The 19,708-nt window shown below is 46.8% G+C and overlaps 1 protein-coding gene across 1 annotated transcript; it reads right to left on the minus strand.

Moving 5' to 3' along the window:
- Window positions 1–697: 697 nt before the first annotated feature.
- Window positions 698–19,145, minus strand: nsd2 (nuclear receptor binding SET domain protein 2). Its single transcript, XM_061246891.1, is given in 23 exon segments — window positions 698–2,543; window positions 2,750–2,948; window positions 3,145–3,251; window positions 3,402–3,543; window positions 4,632–4,748; window positions 5,026–5,295; window positions 6,535–6,638; window positions 7,538–7,740; window positions 8,037–8,193; window positions 10,188–10,367; window positions 10,860–11,060; window positions 11,280–11,406; window positions 11,912–12,019; window positions 12,540–12,667; window positions 13,017–13,113; window positions 13,412–13,506; window positions 13,978–14,052; window positions 14,167–14,293; window positions 16,808–17,176; window positions 17,548–17,708; window positions 17,950–18,094; window positions 18,653–18,958; window positions 18,960–19,145. Coding segments are annotated over 23 exon segments (3,852 nt in total). The 3' UTR covers window positions 698–2,295.
- Between the last annotated feature and the right edge of the window lie 563 nt (window positions 19,146–19,708).

Here is a 19,708-nt window from a genome sequence, read left to right on the forward strand (position 1 = left end):
AGGCGGGCTGCAGCATTCTGGACCAGCTGGAGGGGCTTGATGGCACATGCTGGGAGACACAACCCAACAGCCTTAGATCTGAACTGAAAACAGCTAGTTTGGGTGAGGGTTCTTGCCCAGGACTAAAATACCAGATTCAAATGACCTGCACTCACACCAGCCCTTCCCAGGTAAGACTAGGTGCCCCAGGTACAACATCTTGCCTACTTAGCAATTAGCTTTCAAAAAACCCCATCACCCACTCTTGCTATTGCCGGTGGAATTACAGGTTAGGAGAAAAAATGAATGGCCACAAATATCTTCACAAGGATCACGGTGTCCTACAAACCCTGTGTACCATGTAGACATGCATTATACAAAGGTAAAATTCATGGTTGGCAAAATAAATATTTGCATATAATACTTTAACCCAGAAATTGTGAGATTAATTCAGGACTACGTGAACCTCAGAGCTTTGCCTGGAGCAGAACAGTTTATTCATGATTTCAAACACAAAACTAGTGCTAGAATTTGTTATTCAGTCCTAAAATCTAAGACATGGTTGATAGCTGTTCCTAACAAGTCAGGTTGACATGTTAGTAAATCAATCTGCTTGCAGTGGCCAGTATCTTCAAGGAATTAAAACTGTGAATCTGACTAAAGCCAGGGTACACTGGCTGAAACCGCATTCGAGGAAGCACAGCAGATGAATCCAGAATTTTATCCGACTGGTTTTATTTTGGTTTAAAGATTTTAACACTCAACTTCTGAGCACACACTGTCACCATCTCACAGATCTTTAATAAATACTATCATTACTATTGCTATTGGTTAATATGTACCATTTGTCTCCTGGTTTAAGCTGACTGGACTACACACTTGACTGGTAACCAAATATCCTCAGTAAAAATGACTTTAAGGGGATTAAAAAAAGAAAAGAAAAAAAAAATGCAGTGGTACAGAAGACATTTCCGGTTGTTGCAAAGGCCATTCGCGATGTCTCAGGCCTGGCATGGAATAAAAACTAAAGAAGATTCATATTAAACCTGCACGCTCAAACCCTTTACATGCCACAGCCTGTGTTATTTACCTTAATGGGAGCGGATTCCCATTTCAAAAATAAAATAAAAATAACACTTTTAAAAAACCACGACAACCTGTTCTGGTCCTGGATCAACTAAGGCAAAAATCATAAAGTGTAAAGTATGTTTCACCATGAAAATGTTTCATGACTTAAGGCTAAAAGTCCACTGCTGAAGTTGAGATCAGCTCTGTGTCAAGTGCGTTTCCCACGCAGGAAGATGTAGCACCACCACGTCGGAGGCCTCCAGCACCCCCGCTCGTCCTGCTGCTGTGCACTGTTGGTACATTGTCCCTTTATTAAGAAAAATGATATATACTTTTCAATGCAAAATCACTACATTTTAAAATGTACAGCTAATTGTACAGTGTAAAGGGGAACACGAATACGGAGTACCTGGCCCAAGTGCACGAGAGACAGACAGACAGAGCGGACTGGCTTAACGGCATCTTGCGTTATCAGTCAGCATCTAGCGTTATTAGACAGCTGACAGTGTTTTATAAAAAAATCTGTTTGCAGTGTTTTGAACACAAAGACTCAAAAACAAAACTCTCCAGCTCACTGCTGCAATATCTACCCAACTCCAAGCAAGCCCACCTTCAACTGCAAACACAGTTTGACCTCTTTCCTTAATGTTCTCGTCTGAAAATGGTAGAATCAAAACCCCTGTGGGAATCGTCATACCATATTCTGCCAATTCAAAATGAGCTACAAAACGAGGCAAAATAAATTCACTGAGCTATTAACTTCAACCTATGCCTATAACATGAAGACAAGCCATTAACAGCTACTAATAGTGTCTTTCCTTGTGTTTACGATATTACTTCTAAAAACATGTACGGGTTGCCAAACTCACTCTATAACAATATTCCAGTCTCATAGTTTTGGTCTTCAATATATACCTCTACTCTTTAAAAAAAAATCATCTCTCAGAACAAAAGTGGAAATAAATTCAAGTCTGGCTGTAATGCTGTGTAAAGTATGAGGTGGTTTCTCCGTTGTGTATTTTGATTTATGCGCTGAACAGCACATCAGTGTAGAAGCTTAAAAAAAAAAATATTACAATGAGAAAAGCAAGACCTTTAAAGGCTCAGTCGAAAATATCCAAAGGCAACTGGGCTTCCCTGATAATGAAGTTACCTGTACAGTACTAAGTAATTGTGGGTGCATGATTTCTATTCTGTACAGGGGGGGAAGTGTGCACAGGACGCTGGGGTTGGTCAGTCTCTGGCCCTCTAAGATCGTTTTAGGCTCTTGGGACCCCGGGGCCCATCCAGGAGGGCCACCTCAGCCTCCCTGCGGTCCAAAATGGGACGAAGCTCCATGTCCTCGTGCTCCTGGCAGCACAGCTGTCCCGTGGGAGCCCACATGCGCAGCGCCCCCTCCTGGTGGGCCTTGCAGAAGGAGTTGGGGCACAGCTGACAGAAGACCTCAGAGTTCTTCCCGCAGACGTCACAGTGATGCCAGGGGCAGTCCCATCGGCCTGCAGAGAGACAGAGTGAGCAGTGTGGTCTGCACAGACTGTGTGGGGCAGCGGGGATCTGTGTACTTAAACCAACATTAGCAAACTGTATGGTCAGCCCCAGAAAACACAAAAAGCATGCAGTAATGTTCATTCAACTCGTACCTGCGTACCAAGAATTGTATTTGGTACACAGTGTGTGCAGGTCGAGGGCAGAGGGGCCTCACCGAAAGGCCTCTTGGTGCGGTCCAGGCAGGACAGGTGGTAGGCCTTGGTGCAGCTCTTCCTGTCGCAGAGCACCAGCTCCCCGCCGTCTCCGCAGCGGAAACACTCGTCCTCCGAGCGCTTGCCCTCGCTCCGCGGCCGGCGCTTCTTCTGCTTCTTCTTCAGCTTCTTCCCCTTCACCTCCGATGCCTGGCTGGAGTTCTGCAGAGAACCCAGGGATTTACACCACTGCAATCCTCCAGTCATGCCCCTTTCCCCCCCCCCCCCCCATTTCCTCTTCGCCTTGAATCAGGAACCAGCGTGCTGACGCTTCTTTACTAGATTTGTGAAATACTTTTGTATACTGAAAATAAAGCCAATCTCACACGCACAGGCACACAAATACACACACGCTCACCTTGGGACGGTCTCCTAGGAAACCGCTACAGTTGGGAGCTCCACAGCGGCACACAGTCTTCTCGTTGCCCAGGCAATCCAGGTTGTAGTTAAAGGTGAGCTCTGTGCCTGGAGAAACACACAAACACACGTATATACGCATACAGACCAGAGGTCAGGGGTGGTGCACAAACCAAACCGCGATAATACTGACACACACACATTACAGAGTACAGGAGCACTGCAGAAACCATAACAATAATAACAGGGTGTGCTCACCTGCAGGGATATCGCAGACGGCAAACAGCCCGACGCGCGTGTCTCCGTTCACGGTCCACTTCTGCGTCTCACAGTTGGGCTGGCAGCTGTGGTTCATGAAGCGCGAGTAGTTGCCTTTGGGGCCCGCGTCGATGATGCGGTCCTGTGGGCGGACGGTAATTCACTTCTTATTTTATAATTATTTTAATATACATTGATTTATGATTTTTTCCTTTTTCTCCCAATTTGGTAGCCAATTGTACCCTATCTAATCCAATTAGTTTTAGCTGGGCCCACACCCTGTCCCTCGGCAGCCCGGAGGAGACCAACGCGCCTCCTTCAAGCCGTCTCATCTCATGCCCGTGACCGTGATTCCGAGGCGCCCGGGGTGCTGTTGTACGCGGTGATCCGCTAACCCTGCCAAGTCCCTCCCTCTGGAGCAGCGAGCCAATTATGCCGCTCCACGAGAGCCGGGCAAACTTGGCAGGACCGGGAATCGAACTACAGCAAACTGCAACCGCAAGTCTGCTGCATCTTTATTCCACATCCCTAATAAAATGATCCGTTTCCGGTGGTTCTCGAACCTTGAGCCTTAACCCACTTTTTCTGTGATTCACCCCTTCTTATAATGTAGCCCAACATATCTTCAGAAATATGAAACGCTTTAAAATTAGTCAAAACAACCGTGTACATGGTAAAGGTGGCTGTGCACGTAATAAGGGCAGCATGTAATTCAGAATGTTGAGGGATAAGATATAATAAAAACATCTCACAACAGACCTCATTTGCTCACAACCCATCAGTAGGTACCACCATTTTGCTGAGCAAGACTGTAGCACTTTTCCTATAGAGCCGCACAGGGCTACAGTGTGGCTCACCCAACACAGTGCATCTCATTTCCCTCTGTCTCCAACGGCCCAGTCACTATCAGCACAGAGCCCTGCTGGAGCCCAGAGTAACAGGCTAACAGGGAGGTGTAGAGGAGCAGGCTAACAGGGAGGTGTAGAGGAGCAGGCTAACAGGGAGGTGTAGAGGAGCAGGCTAACAGGGAGGTGTAGAGGAGCAGGCTAACAGGGAGGTTTAGAGGAGCAGGCTAACAGGGAGGTGTAGAGGAGCAGGCTAACAGGGAGGTGTAGAGGAGCAGGCTAAAAGGGAGGTTTAGAGGAGCAGGCTATCAGGGAGGTGTAGAAGAGCAGGCTAACAGGGAGGTGTAGAGGTCTGTGCATGAACGCACTGACACTGTGCAGTTACCTTATCAATAGTCAGCATGTAGAAGTGCGTGATGTCATTCTCCTGGGCATACTTGATCCTGGCACGGCATTCCACTTCATCAATCAGCTCCCCCACGTACTCGTTAACAAACTCGCCCTAAGGCACAGACACAGACAGAGTTATGAACACTACAGCCCGGCTACCAGCTCGTAAACTCGCCCTGAAGGCACATACAAAGACCGGTTATCGGCACAACCCAAAGAGCCCCAAGCAGCAATGTTGTTCAATTAAACTGGAGTGGCAGTCAAGCCTGTACGTGCTGTATGACAAGAATCCCACCCCCAGACCACAACTGCCCCCAAAACCCGTCATAGCCGCACCCCCTCACACCCCCAGCAGCAGCTCTAATCCCACACGCTCTCCTGACGGTCACCTTCTTGATGTCCCTGAGGGCCAGCAGGCCCCAGCCCTTGCCGGCGGTCTTGATGGTCTTGGTGTCGGGGTACTGGCGCTTGGTGAAGCCCTGGTTGTGGCAGCGGTCCCCGGCAGGACACACCTGCGGGTGGCACTCGTACATCAGCATGCGGTTCAGGCACTCGGACTCGAACCCGCAAGGCTTCTCGTCCCCGGGCCTGCAGTTGCACTTGGGGATCTCCGAGATGTCCGCCGTGTAGATCTGCACCCTGCCGCAAGGCTTGTTCACCTGGGACACGCAGGATCAACACGGGACCATTAGACCAGCGGCAAAGTCTTTCAGCCTATGGACAAACTATTCAAAGTCTCAAAGTCTCAGGGAAGGCCACATATTGTCAGGTCGACAACATCCTACATTATGAGAACTGTAAATGCTGGGGGCCAATGCTGGTCCATGGACCAGTGTTTCGGAACAATGGCATTAGACTATACACGCAACTATACAGTGATCAAACAAACAGACGTGTATGCATTCAAAAACACACACAACCACTGTTGAATCTTAAAATAGAAAAAAATTCCATCAGATGCTTTACAGCAGGGGTCCTCAATCTTATCCGCAAAGGGAAGGTGTAGGAGCAGGCTTTTGTTCCAACGGAGCAGTTACACCTGATTCTGCTAATCAAAGTCCTTAGCAAAGACTAATGGTTGATTTACAGAACATAACAATGGCGAGAACAAGCCATTCAGCCTAAGCCATGTTTGCCTAAGTACCTCCTGCTTAGTTTGCTGAACAGCTAAATAGTATCAAGCACTATATCAAGCCTGGTCTTGAAAACTCCCAGTGTTTCTGCTTCCACATGTCCTGGCAAGCTATTCCACACAGTGACCACTCTGTGTGAAAAATGTACTTCCTAATTTCTGTGCAGAATAGACCCTTTGCCAACTTCTATTTACACTCTCACGTTCTGCAAGCCTAACTCACCCTGAAAAATCACCTGAAGCTAGCTTTGTTAACCCCTTTACTGAATTTAAATTAAATGAACAGAATCAGGAGTCCTAGAGCTTGACTGGAACAAAAGCCTGCACCGGCCTTCTGGATAAGATTGAGGAGCCCTGCTTTACAGCATCCATGTTAAAACGGTCATGTTCACTGTGAGCCACCAGCTCAATGTTAACAGTGCTTATATGCAAGATTTAGACTGCAAGACTGAGAGGGCAGGACCTGCAAGGCCTCAAACCAGCCATTACTATCCTCATATGGAGTAAGTTCTCAAGCTACAATATTCCTGCAGGCATCTCTAGTGTTTAACATAGGCATAACTCCAATTAGCAGCACATTTTTCTACTCCACCCATCCCCTCAGGCCCCTCCCTCGGTGAGGACAGACCTTGACGTGTTTGTAGGGACGTGTTTGTGAGGACAGACCTTGACGTGTTTGTAGGGACGCGTTTGTGAGGACAGACCTTAACGTGTTTGTGAGGACAGACCTTAACGTGTTTGTAGGGACGCGTTTGTGAGGACAGACCTTAACGTGTTTGTAGGGGGGCGGTTTGCGGGCGTTCTCCTGCGCCTCCTTGGCCTCGCGCTCCTGCTTGATCTCCTTGAAACGAGACTCCGCCTCCAGCAGAGCTGATGGGCAGGAAATCCCACAATTACACACAGGCTCATCTTCAAAACCTCTGGGGGCACTGAACCCCGATTATTCAGTGGTAACAGTGTCCCAAACAGGTCAGAACAGCAAACACCATTACAATACTAAAATATACATTGTGAGCATTTGACTTATTTTTTTAGACTTACGTCTTCTGCTGCTATAGCCTAGCCTATTATGATGCGTTGTGTGTTCAGAGATGCTCTTCTGCATACCACTGTTGTAATGTGTGGTTATTTGTCTTACTGTGACCTTCCTGTCAGCTTTGACCAGTCTGGCCCTTCTCCTCTGACCTCTCTCATTAACAATGTGTTCCTGCTCACTTTTTTGTTTTCACACCATTCTCTGCAAACTCAGAGAATGGTGTATGTGAAAATCCCAGGAGATCAGCAGTTTGAGATACTCAAACCACATTGTCCAGCATCAACAATTATTTGACAGTCAGTCACTTAGATCACATTTCTCCCCCCATTCTGATGGTTGATGTGAACATCAACTAAAGCTCCTGACCCGTATCTGCATGATTTTATTCATTGCACTGCTGCCACACAATTAGCTGATTAGATAATCGCATGAATAAGTAGGCGTACCGTGTTCCTAAACACATGTATGCATTTTACTCGTTTTATGACTTTGTCAAGGGCCTTGGATGTTAAATAATAATTGTATTTATTTACATATTATCATGATAATCTACTACTACTACTACTACTACTACTACTGCTACTGCTACTGTTGCTGCTGCAGCTACTGCTGCAGCTACTGCTACTAAAAGACATTGACATTTTCATTTTCCATCCTTGGCGGAACACTACTCTCTCAAGCCCTTGTTTCCCGTGGACCCAATACTCTGTTGCACAGCCGGCTGCAGACTCACCGTTCTTAAACACCTTGCCGATGCCGGTCTTCTGGTACTTGCTGCCCCGATCGCCCTCCATGTAGGGGAAGACGCGGCCTTGGTGGGTCCAGAAGTAGTCCTTGGAGCCGAAGAAGAAGACGGGGAACTCCCCGATCTCGTGCCGCAGGTGCTGGATGTTGGAGGGGACGGTGCGGGGGTGTCGGACCTCCGCCGGCCACCACCTGGAGGAGGTGGAGGAAGGCAGAGAGAGACGACTGAATGCCTGAGAGAATGCGCTTTCCACAACAGAAAACATCCAGATAGATAACCATTTGTTGATCCCAAATGGGGGTTAGAAAACCCCCTGAGCATGACACTTTTGTAAATGACTAAAATAAAGATCTAAATTATATAAACAAAATAAATAAGAAAATACATTCAATTTTATTTTTATTTTTTTAAGCAAGCTCACTTTAAAGTACCCCTCCCAGAGTTTTGTTATATTCTATCCCAGACAGTTGTGAGCACAGCTGCTGACCTGTAGTTGCCCAGCTTGACCCAGATAATGTCCCTGTACTTGGGCTTCTTGCCGGCCTTGCAGTCGTTGCAGTACCAGCTGCCGTCAGGCATGGCGATGTTGAGGCAGTCCGGGTGGAAGGCAGCAGGACAGGACTCGCAGCACAGCAGACTGCCACCTGAAGGTCAGACAGGAGGAATGCAGGGAGCTCAAAACACTGCACAGGAAGTAATTTTACCTCAATTACCTTTTTTTTGTGTATGTCTGTTTTTCATTATGCAAAACACTTCTTATACTTGCTATTTGTTAAATGTGTATGTTTGTGTATGTTACTCATTATGTGAAGCACAATGTAAACTCCATGTTTTGGAAAGTGCTTTATAAGTCATTTTAATTACTTATACTTAATATTAGAAAAAACTGGACATGGGATGTTTCAGCAAATGAAATATTTAAGGCCTTCAATAGCTACATATATACAGAATGGTGCACACTCATTAGAAGGGTGCATACTAGCGGAACATAAATATCTTAAAAATAATAAAGTCACACACACAAATCTCTCCGTGTTGCATTTTATTGACCAACCTTTCGGCTAAATGCATTTCCAGGGTCTACACCCAGCTACACCAAGAAAGAAAAGCCTATCTTTGGACACTGCTTGTACTGCAGATCATTAAAGGGTTAAATAAAGTTAGGCTTGGCGGTGTTGAAAGTCCAACGCACAGCCAGCCAGCTGCTTACATCATGACCTGGCAGCTTCTAAAGAGCCGTTAGTTTCAGTTGTCAGAGACACGCCCTTCCCAGCGCAAGAAGTCTGCTGTGCTTCTGCGTGATCCTTCCTGTCTCATCTGCTCAAGAGCCATTTTCCAGACCTTGAGCAAGGTCAATTTGCATTTAAACATTGCAACACATTTAAGACTTATTTTGTTTTACACAATAAAAACTTTTTTTTTAAATCCTTTATTTAACCAGGGGAGATCCACTGAAAACATGTTCTGTTTCGCAAGGATGCCCTGGGAGAAATGCCAGAGAGAGAGAACAGGGGTAAAGGTCCTTGGTTAAGGGCCTTGCTCAAGGGCCCAACAACACTGGGTTCCTTTTTTCCCCCCATTTTGGGGACCCAATTGAATCTCTCCAGATACATGTCAGCATCCCTATATGCCGATCAGGTGCTTAAACAGTTGGCAGGTGAATATCCTACCACACAGCTACTGTTGTGTTTAAGAAGAGCAGTACAACATCAGTAACCGTATACCAGGGATCATGAATCAGTTTGAATACATTAAAATACTTGGGAGATTATGTTGCCGTATGACGAAGCGAAAAAGCCCCTGAAATGGGTGTTTCAACAAGGCAACGACCGCAAACACACAAGTAAGCAAGCAACATCTTGGTTGCAGACAAAAAGGATTGAGGTAATGGAGTGGCCCACTCAATCCCCCAACCTCAACCCCATTGAAAACTTGTGGGGTGACATTAAAAATGCAGTTTCTGAAGCAAAACCCAAAAATTCACAGGAACTGTGGAACGTAGTTTGTTCATCCTGGGCTGAAATATCTGTTTCTAGGTGGCAAAAAACATGGTTATGCAACTAAATATTAGTTCAGTAATTGAAAGTGAAGTTAAATCTTGAAAAATGTATTCAGTTTATACAGTTTGAAGAGAGTTTGAAGAGAAAAATGTAGACTGCCATTTTTTTGAACAGATTAATATTCCTTTTCTTTGCTTCCTGTAAAAGAATAACGCAGACTTCGAATCGGCTAATGCTTTGATTTGGAATTGAATGTGTAATGTTTCCACTACATTTTAAATATTGAACTAAAAGCAATTAAAAAATATTAGCACTTTATTCACTTTTAACGCAATGCCATTTATTTGAACACAACTGTACATGTCCACCATACTATAATGGGACTCGATTCCATTCCATTATGTTTTAGTCAGGGCTTTTATCCAAAGCACCTTACAGTTGATTAGACCAAGCAGGGGCCAATCCCCCCAGGGGCAATGTGGGGTTAAAAGACCTTGCTCAAAGGTCCAACAGCTGCACTGATCTAATTGCGGCTACACCTTCTAGGACCCAGTCAAGCACCTTAGCCACGAGGCTACAGGCCAGTTCTTTGGGATTCACCTTTGCAGACTCATTCCTGGCACCGGGGGTGCACTGACCTTTGGAGCAGACGAAGCACCAGCTGACGTTGACGTGGGAGTGATGACTGTAGCCCTTCTTGGCGGTGAAGTGGTTTGTGCAGATGATGTTGCCGGAGGTGAGCATCTCGCTGCCCGCGGCAACACACTGTTCTCCACTGTGATAGGCCACCGGACACTTCACACACCGCATCATCTTACCTGAGAAACACCAGGGTTTATAGACAAACCATCTAGCCTCCTACACAACAGAGTTTTATATATCAGGTTGGACTGCATTCATGAAAATTCCTGGGTCATTTAGTGCCAATAGCTCACTCACAAGGGCTGCCATTACACAAAAGTAATACTATTCTCACGGAAGTAATAAAAGTGTGGAATGTCAAGAGTTGACTCATATCATGCTAGGCATTTTGCAGGTTTGCAACTACAGTTTTACTGCATAGAAAGTAGACTGCTGGTATGCAGCTGGGTGAGGATTGGCCCACGCAAGACTGCTGAAAATGATCATTATACACCATTATACACAAGTATTGAGTAAAACTACCACAGCAACCAGAAAAACGAGCACTAAAGTACAGGTGTAGTTTGACTTGAGTTGAGCTTTGGAGCACTAAATGCCAGATGGGCCATTCCTTGCCAACTCCAGGAGGTTGCACCACAGCACCTCTTGGATGTTTGTATTTTCCTCACCTTTGCTGGCCTTTGGGCGCGAGCGCAGGCTGTAGTGGCAGGACAGGCAGGTGTGCAGCGGGCAGCGAAAGCCTTTGGCCTCGAACACAGCCAGGGCGCTGAGACGGGCGCAGGCCTCGTGGTAAAACCTCCCGCACTGCTGCACCATGCAGCGCCTCACCTCACCCTGGGCCTGCTTACAGGAGAAACACGCGTGGAGCCCTGCGAGAGAACGAGGGGAGGGCTCAACACACTGAACAGAGAGACACACTCACACAGTCAAACACTGAAAACAGACAGTGACACTCCCTCTGAACACTCAACACAAGGTTAGAATCGACACGTGGTACACAGTGAACCCAGGACAAGGTGTGCACACATCCAGGTAGAGAGCCACACAGCCCACACAGACACACACACATACACAGGTGCAGATCTTACCTGAGCTGCACTCCGGGCAGAGCAGCTTGCCCGGGGGCCTGCAGGGGAGGCCCAGACACTGCAAGTGGAAGGTTCCGCAACACTGACCCTCACATGGGAGCAAGTCTTCACCAGCTTCCTCACACACCTACAGAGAACACCACACTACTGAGGACATCTCACACATACCTGCAGAGAACACCACACTACTGAGGACATCTCATACACACCTGCAGAGAACACCACACTACTGAGGTCATCTCACACACACCTGCAGAGAACACCACACTACTGAGGTCATCTCACACACACCTGCAGAGAACACCACACTACTGAGGACATCTCACACACACCTGCAGAGAACACCACACTACTGAAGACATCTCACACACACCTGCAGAGAACACCACACTACTGAGGACATCTCACACACACCTGCAGAGAACACCACACTACTGAGGACATCTCACACACACCTGCAATGAGCACCATAGTATTAAGGACCTCTCACATACCAGCAGAGAACCTCTCTCTCTCTCACACACACACACACACACACACACACACACACACACACACACACACACACACACACACACACACACCCTGTGATGAGTAAAAACAGGTGTAAAAGGGCAGTGTGTCTCACTCACGGGACAGACGTTCTCCTTCTTTCCGGCGCCGTTGCGTTCGCCCTTCTTGGCAGGGTGCGTTTCATCAGTGCTGTCGCTCCGGGGAGACTCTGCCCGCTGCTCGCACACCTGGGAGAAAAACGGGAACAGGCGAGTCTCAGCCCCTCAGTCACCTCAGCAATTTCAATTCAAATGTATTTGTATAGCACTTTACACAGAAGGCTGTCACAAAGATGCTTTACAGAACAGAAGGGAAGAAAAAGGGGAAATGACAGTCATGAGTTCCCAGATAATAATAATAAATAAAAAAAACCTCAATAGAGGGGAGAAAACCCCTCACGCTGGTGAGAAAAAACTCCCAGATAGGAAGAAATCATGGGAGGAACCTGGCTATAGAGGGGGAGCCCATCCCGTGCTGGCCAGCAAGGTGTAAGGGTACAATGGGTATCAAAGTAATGTAATAAGAAATCAATCAATCAAATCCAATAGGTTGAGTTGGTAACAGTTGAGGTATTAAACTAGCAGGTAAAGGAGAATAGAAAATAGAGACATAGTTCAGAGGGGCAGGGTGATGCATCTGTAGCTCTAGGATGGGTCAAAAACATGGGTATGAACCAGCATCCTCCACCCCCGTTAGACATGCCCCCACCTCAGGCTCCGGGCAGGGCGGGGCTTGCGGTTTCCTGGGTGCTGGAGGAGGAGGAGGAGGAGGAGGAAGAGGAAGAGGAGGAGGAGACAGCAAACGCCACTGCCTCTTCTTCTTCAGTGTCTTTGACCCTGCAGGAGGAAGAGGAGATCGAGATACAGAACTCCAAAACTAAATCATATTAAAAATGCCACCTGTCTTCAACCAAGCCCCTTCAAAAGTCCGACCTGGGTTAAAATACGCAATTCGATTGATCTTGCCAGGTGCAACTGAGCCAACCAAGAGGACCGGAAGGTGGGTCTTGCAGTTTTTGAGAACATTTCATAGGTTCCAATACACCAAGTTCAGTCAAGCATAGAAATGTATTTGAATCCAAAACCAGGTTTGTTAAATATTCATCCAATAAACATTCAATGAGCCACACAGCAAAGTGCTGAATCAATCCTGAGGTTTCTATCGTCAGTACTGAACGAGTCGTACCAGAGGTGGTTGTTTGAGACGCCACGGACGCTTTCTTCTTCCTTTCCACAGCAGGCTTTGCTCTCAGCTTTCGTTTCACTGCAGGAGTGGAGTCAGACTGGAGCCCCAAGAAGAGGGGAAAAGGATACGATTGGTTACATGAGCAATTACAGAACAAGGAACTTATCACAGACATGAGAAGCTGAAGCATCAGCTTGTGTAGCGCGGTCATTACATGATGTTACCGTCATTTAGCATACTCTCTTAGCCAGACAGACTTATGAAACTACTGCTCAGTCATTGCTAATTACGTGTCATACAAGTCTACCGTCATTAACCCACGGCAGTGAAGATGAAACCGAAGAATACATAAGTTAACAGGTTTTTCTATTCTGCTTCCACAAATTGCTGCTTACCTTGATCCTTTTTTTTGGACTCTCATCCGGTTCCTCCTCTAGAGCACTCAGCAGCCTTTTATGGGGTCTCTTCTGTACCTCCACCTTTTTCTGTCCTAAAGGGCCGTTTAAATGAGGGGGAAGGGGGGTGTAAAAAGCCTTTCCTGTCTGATGCCCGTTCCCAAATGTTATATTCCAAGCCTAATGTCAATGATGACCCTTATAAGGTGAGATATTAATCATAAATAATGTGATTATGTGATAAGAACTTTCTTAACTGAACATTATAGTGTTGATGTAACAGTCACTACTGGTGACTGAAAGCAATGGAGTTCTGGAACACTGACTTAGAATCTTGAAAACATTACAAACCACTTACTCTTCAAAGGCTTAGGCTCTACAAAAGGCTCTACTGATGGCAAGATAATGAACACGCAAAGGTCATTACACCAGCAATGCAGACAATACAGGTTGGACTCATCTGACTTATCTCTTCTGTCTTCTGTCTCTTCTGTCATCTGTCTTTAGGACAACCTGTCCCTGACAAACTGCACTCAAACTGTAAGAACAGTCATTTCCTGCTGTACCTTTCAAGTCAGACTTTGTCTTCGCCTTTGTCCTTTCCTTAGCGGGGTGGGGTTTAGGCCGGAGTGGTTTCTCGGCTGAAGGGAAGGAGATGAACACTTCTTAGTATGAAAGTTATATGGGGGTTTCATATTATTCTGAGAAGCTTTTTGTTAAATGTGGTATGTGAATGTGGTAGAGAGGTCCCTCACGTGAGGTGGTTGAAAGAGGAAGGCCAGTGAGACAGACCACCAGCTGGGTGGTCTTCTTCAGAAGCCCACCGTCAGACAGGGGACAGGACTTCTGTGGGCCCTCCCCCAGGAAGGCAGGAATGGGGACCTGCACAGAAATATAAATGAGAAACAACCCCTCCCTAATCCAGTCTAACCGAAAACACTATAGAAACACACAACAGCTCCCCCCCACCCCCTCACCAGTCTACCCAAAAACACACACAAAAGAGCCCCTCCCTCACCCTCACTACCCAAAATACACCCACTGAAACACATACGCCCACACCCACAGCCAGCCTCCGCCCACCCCCCCCCCAAACAAACACCCACAGTAACAAAAGAAGGACATCCATATACTACGACAGATGGTTCCAGATAATGACTATGGTGGTCATGTCAGATGATCCGGGTTAAGTGTGTGGAGTCACCCAAGAAAGCCTAAAGCCTCTCCAATTCAATTACCCGCCCCCGTCTAAATGTGGTCTACAGCCATTCGACATCAGACTCAGTTTTAGAAGTGCTATATCTACAAGTAAATATGGGTGCGTGATATATTTAAAAACACAGGGTCCACTTAAAGTGAACATGGAAGGCCATTCCCATAAATGTTCATTCAAATGTTCATAAAACGTCACCAAGACATTTCTTAATTGGCTTGAGTGCCAAAGCACAGGTATGGAATTAGATTTCTAGAATCTTGGTGTAAAATGAGGCTGAGGATGCTTTAATTGTGGTCACGTGATCAAAATGACTACTTCTTGCTAAATTGGTTATCCGACGTGCCATATCTGCAAAGTTGAAAATATGGGTGTGAACGGTTAAATGTTAACGGAAACGGAGTTGTCCATGTATACCCAAAATTATTAACCGATAACAGATTATTTTTTTCTAAAGCTGAAATGGTAAGCTTAGTTTAATTAAATAAATGCACTTTCACCACCAGTGACAAAATGCACAAATTGGTCGGACAATGGAAATAAATATTCTGGCTGCGTAATAACGTCTGTCGGTCCTAGCAAGCAGTCTGTGGCTATTTCAGGGGGTTAAGAATGCAAACACCACAGGGAATTGAATGCTGCAGTATTATAGTTATCAAAGAATTTATTTGTGTTTTAAATCTGTAGTTGTTGGTTCACTTATGGCTTACTGTATGGCATTTCTAAAGGTTCACAGAGGACTCCACTATGCCGTACATATAAAAAGAAACAAAGGGATACAAATGTCGCCAACATGAAAGTTGATAAAGGATATAACCACGGTTCGTAATTTAATTAAATCCAACAATAATTTCACTAAATTGCTAAACATAATTCAACAGGATGAGGAAAAGATTAATTCAAGAGCAGAAATAATTCAACTTGTAAATATTAAATTGATTTGTTCAGTTTTACCTTCTTTGGCAGATGGCATTGGCTTGAAGTTTCAAAAGGTTTTTTGAAAGGAGCACTGTCACACTTGTTTCAGTTGAGTTTATTTGGATTAAATGCTTAAATTATGTGTGTAGGCATTTTTTTAATCACCGCCAGTCAGAGCTGTCCGTCATATTACTCAGGCTAGCCAAGTTAGGTTCCGTGATATTTGTATGCCAACGTTAATAAACTAGTCTCTTTGTGGAATGGTGGAGTTTGATGTAGGCCAGAGCTATCTTACCTACATTTTACGACTGTAGTTTAACTATTTCCAAAATCAAGTAGAATTGTTGGCATAAAAGAAGAGTCCTTAGACCAGTAGCCTATCATATCCATCGGATATTGAAAGCAAAAATTCCCTACTCTAAAAGGACCACATTAACCCTGTCACCACAAAGATTGCCGTGTGCCATATAAAATCAAATGCATTGGCAAGGTTTACGGTTACATATAAGCCTAATTGTATAGAAACCATTGGCAAAATCATTAGACCAGTCGACTATGGTATCTGGTCAAAATCCAATTTTTATATTTACACTGCTTCTGCCAGATTGCCTGCCTAAAATATTTTTTCAAATATTTAAGCATTCACTGGCCCATCAGCAGTCCCTATAAAAGCACTATAAAACCCAGAGCATATTGAAATGCATTTATTTTACCCTTTGAGTATCAAAACACAACAAATACTGTTATCGCTTACTGATGTCTGTAAAGTTCATTTCACAAGAAAACAGAGAAAGCGGTCAACTATGGAAACAGTACTACATGAACAGAACCAAGCTATTAAACCACGACATTACATGAGCAAAGGCATTGAAATACGGGTTTCCCCTATTGCACAGTTGACATCGGTTGCAGGTTGTCATCAATAGTCTACCGATTACAAATAGGATACATTGGTGTGATCAAGTTTATGAGAATTAAAATCATGGCAGTTAAATCAGATTTTTAAATCGCACGGGCCAGGATGTCAAACGAAAAGGACACCAGTGACCGTGGCATTAGGTGCAACTGAGGAAATTTCATCACTTTGAGAGGGAAAGCATTACGGAGACTGAAATGGGTGATGTAAACAGGCAGCAGAATACAGGAAGTATCGTTCCCAAAACCTCCCTATCGGGGATGTGTCTAGCACAGACCCTAGCAATCCATCCCCAAGCAAACAGTCGTGCCTGGCAGAGAGCCCATGAAATAAGCCCGCTTGTACAGACCTGTGAGGGCAGCAGTGTGGGCCGCTGCGGCTGCTTGTCCTTGCTGGCTTTAGCAGCCCTGGGCTTGCCCTTCGCAGGGAGGGGTGGCTTGGTCCTCTCCGCTGATTTTGTGCCGTTTGGGGTCTTTTTCAGAGCAGTCTTTTTAGCCTGAGAAGTGCTGCAGTGTGGAAGGGGCAGGCAGGGGTCAGCCGGAGGGGCACTCTCCTCAGGCTCCAGGCCCTCCTGCACGTGCGGGTTCAGCTGTGGCTCGTCGTCGGTGTAGGTGAAGGTGAACTTGGCCATGCGCTCCTCCAGCGCCATGCCGATGGCCCGCGTTGCCTGGGAGATGCCCGTGTTCCACTGGCCACGCAGGGCAATGGAGCTCAAATCCTAGAGAGAGAGAGAGAGAGAGAGAGAGAGAGAGAGAGAGAGAGAGAGAGAGAGAGAGAGAGAGAGAGAGAGAGAGAGAGAGAGAGAGAGAGAGAGAGAGAGAGAGAGAGAGAGAGAGAGAGAGAGAGAGAGAGAGAGAGAGAGAGAGAGAGAGAGAGAGAGAGAGAGAGAGAGAGAGAATCACTACTGCATAGTGGAAGTGATCTGCGGAAGATCAAGACAGGCCAGAAACAACCCTAGATGTGGTATGGCCACATCTAATACAGTAAAACAGCCAGCAGATGGCAGTGCGATGTTTAAACCAATTTTCACTTTTGTTTCCACTTCAGTAATGAAACTAATGCACATTTTCCAGGATGGCGAGGGCTTACCTTCTTGCGGTTGGGGCAGGAGACTGTTTGCCTCTGGCACAGTTCTTGGTACTGCTCTTCGCCCTCGAAGGGCACCATAATCTTCTCAGACACGTAGCCGCGCTCTGGCATGTCGCTAAAATACTGCACGTGATACATCAGTATGGTCCTGGAGATCACTGCTGGGGAGGGGAGAGACAGCGCCAGGAAGCGTCAGCCTCGTTAGGGGGACTGACACGGCCCAATCACCTAGTTTCTGAAAGACTTTAATGTAGCCTTTTTCTTTGCGTGTTAAAATGTTAAACAGTAGACTGCTGTGGTTTAAAGCCCGGGCTGTGCCGTTAGGCTGTGCACTGGGGGAACATGAGCTCTTCTGTTCAGCTCATGCCGAGCTGTTTTGACCAGTTTGACCGATGAACACACCTTTCTTTTTGACGTGTTTGTTGTGCACTGGGTCAGTCGTCACCATGCAGGGCCACCAGGGGTATCCATTCACCTTGGCCCAGACCACGTCCCCCACAGAGAAACGCACCTCTGGCTCCTCCTCCTTCACTGCCACAGGCTCCACCTCCTGGCACACCTGGGGGAGCAGCCACATCAGTCAAAAAAACTCAAATCTGAGACCTGTACAGCAAAAATAATCCATCGATAAGGCATCGATCTCTAACGCTGGTAACAATGTCCAACAGCAGCAATAATGCCCAACAGCTATAGATAGACAGCAGGCCCAGACTACATACCTGCAAATACACTGGCCAATTAACTACATTTACCATGATCCTTCATTCTGATCAGACTGTACAATTCAGGCAAGATGGCAGCCTACAACAACATTAGTTCACGGGTTATCCGACACTAGCCGACATCTCTCATTGAAATCCACCAATGATATAAGGCAAAGGCGATTTCTAGTCATTTATACCTTTGTGGTTAAAGGGTGCATGGAAAACAGATTATATGAATTAAAATAGTCAAATAGAGGCTACGCACTGCTTAATTAAGCCTACTGATGCCTAAATGATGGCAACATACACCAATCTCAGACCACGGTACCCATCAGCAGCTTTAACAGAGACAGACTCCAGTAAGGCGAGATGAGAAGCCCAGACACGGGAGAGATTCTGACCTTATCCAGCACCTCGGTGCTTCCATCCTTGATCGCTGCGATCACCGGAGAGGCCACGGGACCATTGAGGGGCCGGGGCTTGGGCTTGGGTTTGGGTTTGGGTTTTGGCGTGGCCTTCAAAGGCCTCTTCCTCTTCTTCCCCTGCTCCCGGACATTGCCAAGGGTCCTAGCCAGCTCGACCCCGTCCTCGGAGGGGAATCGCGGGGGCTCGAAGTGCGGCCTCCCATGGGACACCAGCTTGGTGATCTGCAGCTTGAGCTCGGGGGAGCTGCCCTTCCGCTGGGGGGGGCTGGCAGCGTGGGGGGGGCGGGGGAGGGGGTTCCGAGCCCTTCAGGAGGAGGGCGGGCCCCCCCTCGGCTGCACACAGCTTGGCGGGTTTGTCCGTTTCACCGTTGAGCATGCGGGACGTCAGGTCCTTGAACCGCTCGTGGCTGCTCATCTTCTGCAGGACAGTGTCCTGGAGGGTCACGGCCAGGAGGGCGGAGTCGGTCATCAGCAGGGCGGGGTCGGAGCGGCTCTTGCGCCCCCCCGGAAGTTCGGAGGGGGGAGGGGGGGGCTTCGGGCAGACGGGGGTCAGGGGGGAGGGCAGCAGAGGCAGGGAGCACCCTGTGCAGTCCATGGCTTTCAACCCCACCGCGTCAGCACTCATTCAGCTGCAACCAACGCAGCCAGGAGACAGGGTGTAAGAACACAATGCAGTCAGGAGACAGGGTGTAAGAACATAATGCAGTCAGGAGGCAGGGCATAAGAACACAACGCAGCCAGGAGACAGGGAGTAAGAACACAACGCAACCAGAAGACAGGGCGCAAGAACACAATGCAGTCAGGAGAGAGGGCTAAGATCACATAGCAGTCAGGACACAGGGTGTAAGAACATAAGATATAAGGATGTAGAGATATAGCCACTAGGCTGTAGGCTGCCCCTGTCCTAAGTTGCTTGACTGGACCAGTATGGCCAAAGCTGTTGGGCCCTTGAGCAAGGCCCTAAAACACACATCATTAATTACTAACTATAAGTCACTTTACATAAAAGTATCAGCTAAATATCTAATGTTT

The sequence above is a fragment of the Conger conger genome, chromosome 6 (assembly GCF_963514075.1).
Source record: "Conger conger chromosome 6, fConCon1.1, whole genome shotgun sequence".
In the NCBI taxonomy this organism is placed as follows: domain Eukaryota; kingdom Metazoa; phylum Chordata; class Actinopteri; order Anguilliformes; family Congridae; genus Conger; species Conger conger.